The following is a 15,958-nucleotide window of genomic DNA, read 5'->3' as shown; positions in this document are numbered from 1 at the left end:
GGGAAATGACGTTAGACAAAAAACAAATTCAAGCAATTTTCTTATTTGAGTTCAAAATGGGTCATAAAGCAGTGAAGACAACTCACAACATCAACAACGTGTTTGGCCCAAGAACTGCTAATGAACGTACAGTGCCAAGGAGGTTCCAGAAGTTTAGCACAGGAGATGAGAGCCTTGAAGATGAACGGCACAGTGGCAGGCCACTGGAAGCTGACAACAACCAATTCAGAGCAATCATCAAAGCTGATCCCCTTACAACTACACTAGAAGCTGCTGAAGAACTTGTCGACCATTTACAGTCTTGGCATTTGAAGTAAACTGGAAAGGTAAAAAAGCTCAATAAATGAGTACTTCATGAGCTGACCAAAAATAAAAAATATCACTGGTTTGAATTATCATCTTCTCTTATTCTATGCAACAACAACAAATCATTTCTCAATCGGATTGTGATGTGTGATAAAAAGTGAATTTTATACAACAATCAAGGACAACCAGCTCACTGGTTGAACCAAGAAGAAGCTCCAAAGCACTTCCCAAACCCAAACTTGCAAAAAAAAAAAAAAAAAAGTCATGGTCACTCTCTGGTAGTCTGCTGAAGGTCTGACCCACTATGGCTTTCTGAATCCCAGCAAAACCATTACACCTGAGAATTATGCTCAGCAAGTCGATGAGATGCACCAAAAACTACAAGGCTTGTAGCCAGCACTGGTCAACAAAATGGCCCCAATTCTTTTCCACAACAACGTGTGATCAACTTTAGAAGTGGAATGAATCGGGCTATGATGTTGATTCAGCCACCATATTCACCTGACCTCTCGCCAGAAGACTATCAGTTCTTCAAGCATCTCAACAATTTTTGCAGGGAAAATGCTTCCATAACCAGCAGGAGGCAGAAAATGCTTTCCAAAGGTTCACTGAATCCTGAAGCATGGATTTTTACACTATAGGAATGAGCAATCTTATTTCTCATTGGCAAAAACGTGCTGATTATAGAGTTCCTACTTTGATTAATAAAGAAGTGTTTGAGCCTAGTTGTAATGATTTAAAATTTATAGCCTGAAACCACAATTGCTTTTGTACCAACCTAATACAATTTTTTTTTTTTTATAGATCCACAATTCTTTATTTAACCATTGTCTTTCTATGGGGGCATTTAGATAATTTTGAATTTTTGCAACTCCCACATTTTACATAATCTTTTCCATAATTCTGATTATTTCTTTAAAGTAGAGTTTTTATTTTTTATTTTTTTATTTTTTTTAAAGTTGGGAAACCTTTTACTATAACTTTATTTTTTTTTGTTTGTTTGTTTTTTTAATTTTAAAATCTTTAATTCTTACATGTGTTCCCAAACATGAACCCCCAAAGACCATGACAAAAATAGAGGTTGAGGGAAGTATAAACAGAGTTTAAATAATTATGCAAGAGGAAAGTGAATGTGATTAAATTTATACTTAGACAAACTAAGTATACATACTGTACTTCATAACCTCACCATTAAAAGAACAGAAACTGTGTACTATTACTTCAAAATGCATAAAAGGATAATTTCTTTGTAAATCCCATGATAAATAATAATTCAAAGAAGGCAAAACAGGTGAAAAGAAAGGAAAAAAACAGGCAAGACAAACAGAAAACCCAAATTAAATGTCTGGTGTAAGTATAGGCACAGCAGTGATGACATTAGATACAACGGAATTCACTGCCAAATAAGAAGACAGATTGTCAGGCTCAGTTAAAAATCAACCCTATGCTATTCACCAGACATACATCTTAAACTGATGTCTGCAGAGATGCTAAAGGTGAAGGAGAAAAGAGACCAGGTCCATTTACACAGAGCTCCACGGCAGAATCAGCAAGTGAGTGCTCACTTGGGGTGGACAGTAGGGATCAGGGCCAGCATTGTCCCACCTCTGAACAGCAGGGGGTCACCTGCGGCACATGGTGTACTCATCTGGTGGGCTATATGTAAGCTCTGTGTATTCTTCCACAAAGATGCTACAAGTCACAGCTTAAACAAGTATGAAGTGTGTATTTAAGACTGGGTCTCACAGACTCCATCAGAGACCATTTTTCCAAGCCCTATGATCTAGATTTCTCCTGCAATAATGCAGATTAAAAACCAAACTTGCTCACTGCTACAAGTAGTGTGAACTGAGTCCAGCCAGAATTGAGTGTCTAAAATACCATTATTTTGTATTAACTTCTAATGGAGTATAATCTATAAAACTACTGAATCACCATGCTTTACACCTGAAACTAACATAATGATGTAAAACAACTATACTTCAATTAAAAAAAAAAAAAAACAGATAAAATATAAGACTTTCAAGACAACACTTTGATATTGGTCAATATCTAACAATTTTTCTTGCAAATGCTAACAAAACTGAATTGATTTGAAAAAGGAATCAATTCAATATCCACGGAAGTCACACCAAGCACTCTGGGAGGTGCTGGGACAGTAACACTGACCCCCAGCCTGCACGCCCGACCCCTGCAGCATCTCAGTGTGGGCCAGGCCTGGGAAGCACACTGGTCAATGATAGAAACCCGCAGGGCAAAAAGGCGGCTTCCACCCCCCCCCCCAACCCCCGACACCCACCCAACAAGTGAGGAGGGCGTGAAGTGAGGCCTTCCATGCAGGGAGCTCCGCCTCCGGTTCCCATGCATGGGAGGTGACAAGGACCCACCTTAACAGGGAACCCAGGGAAAGCTCACCTTCGTCATGACCCCGGGCTGCTCTGCACAGTGGCCATCCAGCTTCGGCGGCGTCCTCTCTCTGCTGGGCTCCTGCAGCTGGCGGGGAAGGGCCAGGAGGGGTGTCCACAGCAGCACCTGGGCGGCCCCGGCCCCTCTGCCCCCGATCCCTCCACCTCTGCCCCACTCCAGGCCTGCTAGGTCCATCTACAGTCTCCTCCTAACCAGTCTCAACTCTAAACATTTTTTGTAACTTGTTTCCCTCATGATGGTGCTCCATGATTTTTAATGAATCCTGTTTCTTTAAGTTATTTCACTGTGTGCTTAACGTTTAAATCACTAAATTTTAGTTTCTCCACAAATCCTGGCCTTTCACATTCATGAACATTTTCTAAGCTCTTAATCTGAGACAAATTCAAATATTTCATCTTCAAGATTTTCCTTTTTTGATAAATCTTTTCCTTAAAAACCTGTAAAGTAGAATTTCATTTTTCTAAATCACCTCAAAATTGAATTTAAAGTTTTCCAACAAATTTCCCCCCAGTAGTTTTGACACATAAATTTATAATAATCTGGGGCTTTTATCTGCAAGAAGGCTCAGTGCGTTCTCCTTGGCAACTCACTGGCGGCTTCCCACCACGTCCATACGGGCTGCCAGACCCGACGACACGTCACTCACCGCTGTCAGAGTGTCAGAGTCTGCTGGACCCAACTGCAGTTAGCAGTTTCATTTCTGGGCAGTTATAACTACTTGAGAAGGCTGGCATAATTTTATCTTTCATACAGGCCTTCCAAACAACAGTGAAAAGAATCTTTTTTTTTTTTTTTTACTAGAGTAAAACGTTGTATCTTGCAATTACTGCCAGACCCCTGCATTTACATAGGATGCAAGATGGATCTGAGCAACCTGCTTCTCCTATAACACAATGCTATTTCATCATCATAAGGATGAATCTGTCAATTCAATTATTCCCAAGCATGCCAACAATGCTTTAAATAATGAGGATGCAGAGGAACCACTAGAAGGGCACGGGGCAATGAACTCCTCTCTCCTCCAGTTTTCTACGTGACTAGAGAGACCATCTTTGTGTCCTGCTTTCAAGGTGACAATTCAGGGAGGGGCTTCTCTGGCAGTACAGCGGTTAGGACTCTGAGCTTCCCCAACAGGGCACACTGGTTCAAATCCTGGTGTGTGTGTGTGTGTGTGTGTTGCTCAGTCGTGTCCAACTCTTTGCAACCCCATAGACTGTAGCCCACCAGGCCCCTCTGTCCATGGGATTCTCTAGGCAAGAACACTGGAGTGGGTTGCCATTTCCTTCTCCAAAAGGAACTATAGAAAGAAAGAAAGTGAAGTCACTCAGTCATGTCCAACTCTTTGCGACCCCATGGACTCCATGGAATTTTCCAGGCAGGAGTACTGAAGTGGGTTGCCATTTCCTGCTCCATCAAATCCTGGTAGGGGACCTAAGATCCCACTATGCCATTTGACATGGCCAAAAACTTTAAACAGCCCAGCAAATGTGAAGCTAGCATACTGGGTTAGTCTATTTATAAAACACTCAAAACCAGCAAGACTATAAACTATTCTTCTACAAGTCAAGGTGCTCCAAACACAGAAAGTAACGAGACAGATCACAGAATTAAAACACAGAAACCAGGCCAGAAATCCTCAAGCAGACACAGGAGATTGTCTTCACAACCAAAGGACAGGAGAGATCTTTTGGACAGGACACAGAAATCACTTAACACAGAAAGAAATGATGAGATCAACACCAAAGTGAAGAATATTTGCTTATCACAAGACACCATTAAGAACAAAGCTAGGTAAGCAAGACCAGGAAAAATATTTCCAATACATATATCCCAAGAAGGGGAGAAGGGAAAATCCACCCACTCCAGTATTCTGGCCTGGAGAATTCCATGGACTCTAGTCCATGGGGTCACAAAGAGATGGACAGGACTGAGCAACTTTCACTTTCTTTACTTCTAACAAATAACTTGGAACAATAAAGACAAAAAAGAACCACAGGTTCCCCCAAGACCAAAAGTTGAGCCTTCCTAAGAAAGTTCTAGTAAGCCAAAAGGGCCTAAAAGTAAAGAATCAATTGCATTTCTTCATAAAAGTGAAAACCCTCTCTGGATTTCTTTCAGTTAGCAAAAAACAGGTATTAATTTGGCCTTTTATAAAAGTGAAATGGTGTAAAGCAAACATTAAAAAAGTGGAGATATTCCACTTTAAATATTCCACTTCAGTTAACAAATTTGTTTTTCACAAGCATGGGAATTAGCAATTCTGAAGCTTATTTAAGTGTATTTTAAGACTGAGTAAATAAAGATATTGTAAATAAGGATGTCAGGTTTCTCACCATGGGTAAAAGGAGCTAAAAGTAAAAAAAAAAGGGGGGAAAGCTAGAATAAAATTTGTACTGTTGGATTAAAATTGAAGATATTACTATTAATTTATGATTTTTACTATACATACAAATAAAGAAATATGTACAGATATGTTTGAATATACATTTACTTACATTTTCCTGCTCTCTTTTGAAACAGCCCAGAAGCAACTACACCCTGCTAGTAATAAGCGCACTGAGCACACAGATCTTGGCTTCTAAAGCCATTCTCCAGCAAAAGGAACCAGGGCTCCTAGAAGAAATGACTGTTTGGGGCTGTAGAAGGGAAAGAACCAAATAAGCCTGGAAAGTCTTGGTGCAGAAAGTATGGAAGTAGGTGCCAGCAAACAATGAGCGCATGTTGAAAGGTCACAGATGCCAATCCAAAGGCACTCCCAATGGCCAAATGTACATGTTTCAGCAACAGAATAAACACTGATACGATGGATTAAAACCCATAATAGAGTAAGTATCTAGCAGTCCATACTGATATAAATGATTGAATAAATAAATAAGTTGGGGAGGAACAACAGTTCCTCCTTAGAGTAAAACACCAATTAACATATGTAGGTGGAATGATGGAAACAAAGTCATCATCCAGCCAACACCGCAGTAGTTCCTGCAGGTGAGAGTCCTCAATGAAAGCTAAAACTGACAGATTGTTTACAGGGTCTCTAAGTACCTCCACACTATACACTTATTAACTACAAAGGGAAAAAGAGAAACATTTCTATCAGAAGAAATCTGGCAGGGCAGGCCCCCCCAGTAGTGAGACATACCACCCGTGCCTCTTCTCAGATACCCTTGGCAGGCAACATCATCACCTCCACAGTGTTCCTGCTAAAATGTACTACCTGACTTCAATCAGGAGAAAACATCAAACAGAGCCAAACTGACAGGGATGCTACCACATAACTAGCTGCTGCTGCTGCTGCTAAGTTGCTTCAGTCATGTCCAACTCTCGCCCACAAATGTCCAACTTATAAAACACAAAGGAAGACTGAGAAACTGTCCAGATTGGAGGAGACTAAGGTGACAAGGCACTAAACTGCAATATAGAATCCCGGACCAGAAAAAAAATGGGAAATATTAGAAAAAGCTCTAGCAATCAGCTCACAGTATTGTTTCAATGTTTACTGAAACTGCATAATCATTTACACTGTGATTACATAGATATCAAATGTTTCAGGAATCTAGGTGAGGGATATCCAGGAACTCTGCTATTTTTTACAAACTTTTTGCAGCTCTAACGTTATTTTAAAACAAACAGCTGAAAAATACAAAACTTTTAAGTTTAAAAAAAAAAAAAGACTTGTCTAATCTGAAAGTAAAGATACGAAATAATAAATGCTAACTTACACTATGAGCCTTTCTCCTCAAAGAGCCTAGGCGGGAAACATACAGAGAAAAGCCACTGAGAGTAAGTGCTTGGCCCCCTCAGCATGGCGTTCAGGTACTTAGCTACGAGACAAGGCTACTGAGAACCACAGCTCCACCCCAGAGAAGCAACAAGAAGACAGCATGAACAGTAACTGAGGCCCAGTCTCAGGTCTCTGAGAGCACAGGCACTGGAGGGCGAGTCAGCCGGGCACAGGCTGGCCCAGAGGCGCAGGCACCAGAGTTCCGCAGCAGCTCCCGGGCAAAGTCGGAGCACCATGACCAGGCCTTCCCATTTGCCAAAAGCATCATTCTACGTTTGCAGGCAGAATATCATAAACTATGCTGGTAATCATCCCATTTTTTTTCAATAAGGCAGTGCAAACACAACATGGTTTTCAGTCAGTCTGCCCTGGGCCACCAATGTTCTGCTCATTCTAGCAAACCCCTGCCCTGCCCCTGCCACACATAAGCAACAGATTCTCCTGGTTCAAGGCCCCTTGCTTATAATACAGGCCAGAGGAGGCCCCAAGGAGAGCCCCCAGCCCTCGACATGCGCAGCGAGGCCACGCACCCTGCACACGCAGGTCCACACCTGCCCCTGCAGCCACAGGGCCTCAAGAAGCAGACAAGACAACATTTCTGGGACACCTTCACCCCTTGCCTCCTCATTCCACGTTCAGAAAGACGGGGAAGGCTACAACCAAGAACGAGGCGGATTTGAGAGCACATGAAAGAACATTACGGTTTAAGTGGCAAAGGGGCTGCTGCACAGCCACACCTGAGGAGGCCACACTTGGCAAGTTTCCGTTACCACAGCGTCACCAACACGGACACTCGCCTTCAAACAGTCCATTCAAATTTCTCAAAATCATGTGATGAAGAGAAAACTTTTAACTGTAAGTAAAACTACAAAAATATACTCCCCATCTGTAAGATAGAGTAAAACCCTCTTTCCCTAACTTTGGATAGACAAAAACAGACCCAACACTACTTTCAGTACATTAGGCTAACAAGAACTAGAAGATAAGCAAAGCGTGAAAACACAAAGCTGACTAAATGCACCTGAGCGGCTTCAGCGCCATCAGGGGTGTCGCTGCAGGTCGGGTTCTTGCCAATGTCCAGGCCGCCCAGGGGCCCACCGTCTCCGGGCGCAGCTACCGGACTCTCCTCCGCGACAGGCGCATTGACAGTCGTGCCCTTCCTCTTCGCCGGCGTTTTCTTCGAATGCGTACAGTCACCTTTTGTTTTTCTCTGTCTGAAGTGAGCAAGCTGCGCAGAAACGTAGAAAAGTAGCAGAGACAAAGGTAAGCAAGGAAGAAGCAACAGAACCACAAGGTGAGAGAGCTTGCGGGGAGCATGAGGCTCTGGGGCCCGCGCAGCCCACGTGGCCACACTGGCCAGACACACGTCACCTGGGTCCCTGCCCCACAAACAGTGCCGCCATCAACATCGAGGCACTGGGATTCAGAGTCACACTGAAGAACTTAACAGTGAGGATGGTTAATGATGCCCACAGACAAAGGAAAGCAATAAGGCTGGCTGGCAGAATAGCTTCTCTAGCCTGTAACAGTTTACAAAAAAATTCAAAAATTTAGAGATGCACCTATTTTAAAAACTGATAGCTTAATCAAGGCACGGTTACAGTTTAAAATTATATAAAAGCTAAATCTCTCCCCTTTTGCCCCATTTTCCCCCAATCAGAGAAATATATAGTGTAGCCAAAACTTCCTTGCCATAGATTCTGAGACAAGGTACAGAAATAGCAAAAAATTAATTAAGCCAGGTCAATCTAACATCCTCCTTTATGGAATCAGATGTTCTAGTTTTCATGACACAGCTCACCAAAGCACCAGGGACCGCCACAGAATCTCCCTATCAGAAGGCACACCTGGCAGTGTTCAGTCCATCAAATCTAAGGGTTTTAGATTGCTCACATACTGTTTCTCATAACACCTTATTCAAAAGGTATGATACTAACATCAGCTTTTCACAGGAGGGCAAGGTCCTTCACACAACAACTGTGGTCATGAAAGCAAATTCATGTAACACATTTGTGTGAATGATAACAAAGACTCACAGTCTCATGGGTGTGGGAAAATGACAAAAAGAATTTAAGTGAGAAAAACCGTCTGTCAAGACCAGACACTGCCTTCACAACTAGCCCCATCTCCATCAAATCTCACTGAGTTCCCTTCCTGCATCACAGACCTGGTCCCTCGCCTGTGGTCGCCCAAGGAGAGACATTTGTTTTTTCCCCCAAGGTTAAAATCTCCTCCTCATTTAGACATATTTAGAAAACATAGAGCTCAGGGAAAACGATATTAAAACTCTGACTCAGTTGCATCTCCTTCCCATGTGCCAAGCACACGCAAAGGGAAGAAAACACACTCCCGCCTCACTCTTCAAACCCCAGTCAGAAGTCTGACCTGCATGGTAAGCTTGCAGAGGCCGCTCTGTCCTCTGCCTTGCCACCCTGCCCTTCCCATCAGAATCTCACACCCTCACCGTGTGTCCTGAATGGTCTCAAATAGAGTGACCCTGCGATTTCCTCATGGGAAGGAACTATCACTGATCCATGTGAATTCCCAATGTTTGACCACGTCTAACCTCAAACAGCAACTTCACAGTACTCCGCAGGTTTTGCCCCCAGACGGCCAGAATGCGGTCGGTGGGGCGGGGCGGCTAACCCCAACCCTGATCCAGGTTTTCTCCACCTTCTCAGGGGCGCGTCTGAACTGCACACGGCTCAACCTCCGCAAATTACCCAAAACCGTGAGTACAGGATGGCGGCTGCGTGGATGGTCAAAACCGACTCAAGGAACTACAGAGCTCCCGGGGCACTGCACCCTGGGGACGGGACACCTCCCGGTGGGTTCGTCCGAGCGTCTGGAGCTCCAGGCCCGGCGAGGGGTTGGGGGGAGGAGGGGGGATCTGGGCAGAGCCCTCCGCCCTCACCTGCCGGAACCGTCTACCTGGGCCCCAAGAGGCGCAGGTGCGTCGGGAGCCGGACACCAGGAAGGAGGTGAGGCATTCCTTAGTGTAAACAAGTTCGTGCTCAGGAACACTACTCCGAAATAAAATTTTTACAGAAAAAACCAGGACTCCGTGTAAACGAACATCTGCACGTAGTTTTAATCGGATGGAAGCTGAGCTGAGCCCTAGGGGAAGCCTGTGATGCCCAACTGCTGGGAGGCCTGGCCTCCAAGCCCTCCAGGAATCCGGGTAGGGACTGGGAGGTGCGCAGGTGCAGAGTTGTGGCGACCGCGCCAGCCCCGCACCTCGGGCTTCGGGAGCGGGCAGGAGTCAGAGACACCGCGTCCCGACGACACCACAGCCTATCAGTAAAGCCGCCTCGCCAGCTAAAAAGGCAGCTCCCCTGGGCCCGGATACCTGCAGGGGCTGGTCTCCCTGGGGGACGGGTGGGGGGAACTTGCCTTCCTTAACTCCGCCCCTGCCCCTGCGCAAGCGCAGCCCTGCCAGTCCCGGCGTACCCCGCGCCCGCCCTCCCCGCGAGGCGCTGCGCGTCCCCAGCCGCTGATTGGCTGCGGCTGCGACGGGGGCGGGAACTGGCTGAGGGCGGCGGATTCAAGATGGCGGCGGCCAGAGGGTGGCCTCCAGCCGAGTCGCCAGAAAGGGCAGGAGTGCGGCAGCGGCGGCGGCGGCCCCCGCCTGGCTGCGTCCGCTCCTGGCAGGGGGCGGTGGCGAGCACTAGAGCCCGCCCTATGGACCCCACGCCGGGACAGCACGGGGAGGAGGCGCTGCCATTTACCTTCGCTCTCCCAGCTTCCACTTTTCTGCGCCGCTGCTCTTGCTCATCATCTTCCATCTTCCTCTGGCGCCCTTAGCCAGTCGCCAGGAGGTGGCTGAGCCGATGCGGCGCCGCCTTACCTCTATTTACACTCCCTCCCCCTCTCCTGGGCTCACCCTCCCCCCACGACAACTGTCACGCAGACGTGGGCCCTCCCCACGTCCGGCCCCGCCCCGAGGCGTGCACCCCGGCTGGTGGCCAATCAGGGGCCGCGGTCCTGCATTCGCGCCGGCGCGCTCAGGGCTGTGCGTCCAAGGAGGTGCGGCTCAGCGGAGCTCAGCCCCAACTTTTTCCTCTCCGATTGGGGAATGTCCGCTCCCGCCTCTTCGGGCGGGACCAATGAGCGGCGCGCGGCGGCTTCGGCACCCTCAGCGGTTGGTAGGTTTGAAGCGCCTGTGAATTTGGGGGAGCTCCGGCTCGCACTGGTGCGGCTGCTGGTTCGCGTTCCCCAGAGGTTTGGGCCGTACGGGAGGAGTCTGCGCCGGTGCCCACTTGGGTCGAGCTTTGCAAGAGCCCAGGGGCAAGTCCAGGAGGCCGGGCCCCATTGCTTGGATGCGCCAGCTCTGGGCTGTCCCTGAAGTCGTGTTCCAGGTGTCCGTGGCCGGACCCCGGGGTTGCAGGACCCAAACGTTCATCTCTAAGGGTCCTGGCCCTGTGTGTGTCACGATAACAGACAGCCGGCAAAATCACTTGATTTCATTCCTAGCCATCCCTCCCTTGGGTCCCGCTGGCGCCTGTACCCACGGAACCGGAGTGCCTGGGGCGGCCACAATTAGTTCAGTAGGAATTGACGCCAGGACCCTCAGCCCAAGGATCCCAGAGCTGCAGGGACAAGAAGCCACTGGCGGTGCTGCCACTCCTGGATTCTCCCCAGTGGGCACACAGTGCTATATCGAGGACTCTGTTTCAGTGCGTCTGTGCCCAACTTGCATCTTCTGGTTAGTGCGGTTCACGGTTTGACCAGGGGACCCCACATCATGGGTCCATTCTGGCACCTCTGACATAAAGCATTGCTCTGCGTCAGAGTCTTAGGAGGGATTCTGTGCACTGGGAAACTGAGAGGGTCAGGCTGAGGCTCTAAGGGCAGGAAAGGCAAACCCATGCATGGAATACAAGTGTATTCCTGTTAGGGCAGTCCCTGGAACCCAGCGTGAAAAGGGTTTCATAGGGCCTCCATGCTAAGAGGCCTTGTTGAGTCGCTAAGTTGTGTCCAGCTCTGCGACCCCATAGACTGTAGCCCACCAGGCTTCTCTATTCATGGGATTTTCCAGGCAAGAACACTGGAGTGGATTGCCATTTCCTTCTCCAAGGGGCCTGCAAATATGCAATTTCAAATGTTACAGCAATTGTACCTAGTTCTAGATCACCAGAGGGAGAGAGCTGTTTCAGTGAAAGGCAGAAAGTCTCTTCTTACACAGAAAAGTTTTAAGGCCTGAAAATATTTGGGTAAAAGGGTAAATCATTCCAAATACTTTGTAAATGGTTATTAAAAAGGAATATGCTGTACTTGTTGTTCAAGTTTCTGTGAACCTAAAACTGCTCTAAAAGATAGTCTTATTAAAACAATTTTTAAAGAAAAGGAATGTGATGTGGGTTGTGAATTCATGATCTGTGTCAACTGGAGTCTCATGAAACCATTGTTTGTTTCTTAGCTTCAGACTCCACTTGAACCTGTTTGTCCAGATGAGGAAACAATGCTAGGTTTTTATTCCTAGCCCACGGTTTTGATTAACAATCAAATGCTGTTACAGTAACTAAGGTTACTGGGAGCTGATAAGCTCTGACTAATTAACACTGATCCAAAGCATGTGGTCTGCACCTCTTGTAACTGTAGCTTAACTGTGCCTGGGTGAATGTTCCCACAAACTCAGGAACTCAGGAAGAGACACAGGAAACCCCTAAGCAGCTATGCCTATCTGCCTTATATGAGTAGGAAGACAGTGCAGCAACTAGAGAGAAGGTGACATGTCAAAGAAGATTGGGATGGGTGACTGCAAGCATGTCCAACAAACACACTGTGGTCTCTGGGTTTCCTTCACTGGAGCAGGGTGGGTGTGCAGGCCGTGTGCTCCCCAGCTGCTCCCTGAGACTGACAATGGCTATGCTCCTCCACTGGTATGCTGCTGTAACTCTGCTGACATGAGCTCACCTTTTAACCACAGCTCACAAATCTTCAGGGAGCCTTGGATACTCAACCACCTCCTGAGTCAGACCACAGCCCTTTTTGTGTGGTGAGTGGAATTTCCAGTCTTGGCTCACAGACATGAGGCTCTGGACTCCTGAGACCAGGGGTCAGCAGGTTACACTAGCAGACCACAGGATCAGCTTTCCCAAGAGCATTCAGGGACTCAGATCCACACCTGAATCAATCTCTACATGTTGCAGTACATCAGATTGATTATCTTTGCAGTCAAAGATGGAGAAGCTCAGTACAGTCAGCAAAACCAAGACCTGGACCTAACTGGCTCAGATCATCAGTTCATTATTGTAGAATTCAGACTTAAATTGAAGAAAGTAGGGAAAATCACTAGGCCATTGAGGCATGACATAATCAAATCCCTTATGATCATACAGTGGAGGTGACATAGAATTCAAGGGGTTAGATCTGGTAGAGTGCCTGAAGAACTATGGAGGAAGGTTTGTAACATTGTAGCAGAGGTGATCACAAAATCCATCCCAAAGAAAAATGCGAGAAGGCAAAGTGGTTGAGGAGGTTTTACAAATAGCCAAGCAAAGAAGAGAAGTGAAAGGCAAGGAAGAAAGGGAAAAATATACCCAACTGAATGCAGAGTTTCAGAGAATAGGAGAGATGAAAAGGTCTTCAATGAACAATGCAAAGAAGTAGAGAAAGATAATAGAATGGGAAAGACTACAGATCTCTTCAAGAAAATTGGAGATACCAGGGAACATTTCATGCAAGGATTGGCACAATAAAAGACAGAAAAAGTAAGGATCTAACAGAAGCAGAGAGGCTAAGAAGAGGTGTCAAGAATACACAGAACTATACAAAAAAGCTCTTAATGACCTGGATAACCACCATGATGTGGTCATTCACCTAGAGCCAGACATCCTGGAACATGAGGTCAAATGGGCCTTAGGAAGCATCATTACAAACAAAGCTAGTGGAGGTGATGGAATTCCAGCTGAACTATTTCATATCCTAAAAGATGATGCTGTCAAAGTGCTACACTCAGTATGTAAGCAAATTTGGAAAACAGCAGTGACCACAGGACTGGAAAAGGTCAGTTTTCATTCAAATCCCAAAGAAAGGTAATGCCAAAGAATGTTCAAGCTTCTGGACAATTGTGCTCATTTCACAAGCCCACAAGGTAATGCTCAAAATCCTTCAAGCTAAGTTTTGAACCGAGTATGTGAACTGAGAACTTAGAGATATTCAAGCTGGATTTAGAAAAGGCAGAGGACCATGCGTATACAGCTTCCCCAACGGCTCAAGGAGTAAAGAATCCCCCTCCAATGCAAGAAACACAGGAAACACGGGTTCAATCCCTGGGTTGAGAAGACCCCTGCAGAAGGAAATGGATGTAGAAAAGGCAAAGGAAAAAAAGGAAAGGCAGAGGAACCAGAGACCAAATTGACAACATTCGTTGGATCACAGAAAAAGCAAGGTGATTCATCAAAACATCTACTGCTTCATTGACTACGCTAAAGCCTTTGACCAGTGAATCACAACAAATTGTGGAAATTTCTTAAACAGATGGGAATACCAGGTCACAGAAACCTGTATGCAGGTCAAGAAGCAACAGTTAGAACCAGACATGGAACAATGGACTGGTTCCAAATTGGGAAAGAAGTATGTTAAGGCTGTATATTGTCATCCTGCTTACTTAACTTACATGCAGAGTACTTCATGCAAAATTCTAGGCTGGATAAAGCACAAGCTAGAATCGAGATTGTCAGGAGAAATATCAACAACCTCAAATTTGCAGATGATTCCACTCTGATAGAAAGTGAAGAGGAACTAAAGAGCCTCTTAATGAAGGTAAAAGAGAGTTTAAAAGCTGGCTTGAAACTCAACACGAAAGAACTAAGATCATGGCATCCAGTCCCATCACTTCATGGCAAATAGAAGGGCAAAAGGTGGAAACGGTGACAGATTTTGTTTTCTTGGACTTGAAACTCACTGCGGATGGTGACTGCAGCCATAAGATTAAAAGACGCTTACTCCTTGGAAGAAAAACTATGACAAACCTAGACAGCATATTAAAAAGCAGAGACATCACTTTACCAACAAAAGTCTGTATAGTCAAAGGTATGGTTTATCCTGTGTTCATGTGCAGTTGTGAGAGTTGGACCATAAAGAAGGGTGAGCACCAAAGAACTGATGCTTTTGAACTGTGGTGCTGGAGAAGACTCTTGACGGTCTCTTGGACTACAAGGAGATCCAACCAGTCAATCCTAAAGGAAATCAACACTGAATGTCCATTGGAATGACTGATGCTGAAGTTAAAGCTCCAATACTTTGGTCACATGATACGAAGAGCCAACTCATTGGAAAAGACCCTGGTGCTGGGAAAGATTGAAGGCAAAAGAAAAAGAGAGCAGCAGAGGATGAGATGGTTAGATAGCATCATCAACTCAATGGACATGAATTTGAGCAAGCTCCGGGAGATGATGAAGACCAGGAAGCCTGGTGTGCTGCAGTCCATGGGGTCTCAAAGAGTTGGACACGATTTAGCAACTAAACAACAAACCACAGCATGTGCACCATTTGCCAATGCTGCCTTGGCCAGTGATTTTCAAACTGTGTTCCTAAGAACTCCAAAATCATTTCCGTGGCTATTCTAGATGTTCTATAAATGCTGGATCTGAATCTTAGTTTATTTTTAACAACTAAAACGCTGTCCGAATATGTAGATATACACCCTCATGGAGGGAAACATAACCCCCACTCCTTATGAATGGGCTGTGCATAGCTACTTCCTCCTGCAGAGGACAGTGTGGAAAGAGAAAAATAGTACCTGTGCAGTGGGATACCTGACGGACACACCTGTACCACGTAACTGAGGTCAACATCATCTGTGTGGGTCATGTTGATGGCATGCACTCTGGATGGGATGTGATTAGAAGGGCCGTCTCCTCTGTGGTCTTCCTCCCAACAACCGTAACCCCAGTGCAGTCATAAGACATTATCAAGCAAATCCCAATAGTGGACGGACCCCTTACAAAGATTCCAGATATAGTAGATAGTGGTACAGAATACCGTAATAGAAAATACTGTAGTCATGCTCTCAGTCGCTTCCGACTCTTTGTGGCTCCACGGACTGTAACCCGCCAGGATCCTCTGTCCATGGGATTTCCCAGGCAAGAGTGGTGGAGTGGGTTGCCATTTCCTACTCCAGGGGATCTTCCCGACCCAAGGATCAAAGCCACATCTCCTGAGTCTCCTGCATTGGCAGGTGGCACTGGATCAAAACAATATTCCTCAAAACTATCAACATCATCAAAAGCAAGGGGAACCCAAGAGGACATGGTGACTAAATGTCATAAGGTGTCCTGGATAGGATCCTGGAACAGAAAAGGAACAGCAGACAGCATAATAAGGCAATCAAACGAATTATGGGCTTTAGTTAATGCTACTGTATTGGTATAGATTCATTTACTGTAACAAATGTGTCATACTAACTTAAGGTGTTAATAATAGGGAACCCATGTATGT

At 45.8% G+C, this 15,958-nt stretch overlaps 1 protein-coding gene across 1 annotated transcript in view; it reads right to left on the bottom strand.

The window, feature by feature from the left end:
- Positions 1-10,358, bottom strand: part of PCNT (pericentrin) — a 107,338-nt gene extending 96,980 nt beyond the window's left edge. Inside the window, exons 1-3 of the mRNA XM_068969567.1 lie at positions 10,243-10,358; positions 7,536-7,742; positions 2,722-2,799 (exon numbers count right to left, since the gene is read on the bottom strand). Coding sequence (XP_068825668.1) covers positions 2,722-2,799; positions 7,536-7,742; positions 10,243-10,299 — 342 coding nt within the window. The 5' untranslated portion in view covers positions 10,300-10,358. The remainder of the gene's footprint in view (positions 1-2,721; positions 2,800-7,535; positions 7,743-10,242) is intronic.
- Positions 10,359-15,958: the final 5,600 nt, after the last annotated feature.

This window comes from Capricornis sumatraensis, chromosome 1, assembly GCF_032405125.1.
Source record: "Capricornis sumatraensis isolate serow.1 chromosome 1, serow.2, whole genome shotgun sequence".
NCBI classification, from domain to species: domain Eukaryota; kingdom Metazoa; phylum Chordata; class Mammalia; order Artiodactyla; family Bovidae; genus Capricornis; species Capricornis sumatraensis.
This window is presented reverse-complemented; position numbering and strand designations above follow the sequence as displayed.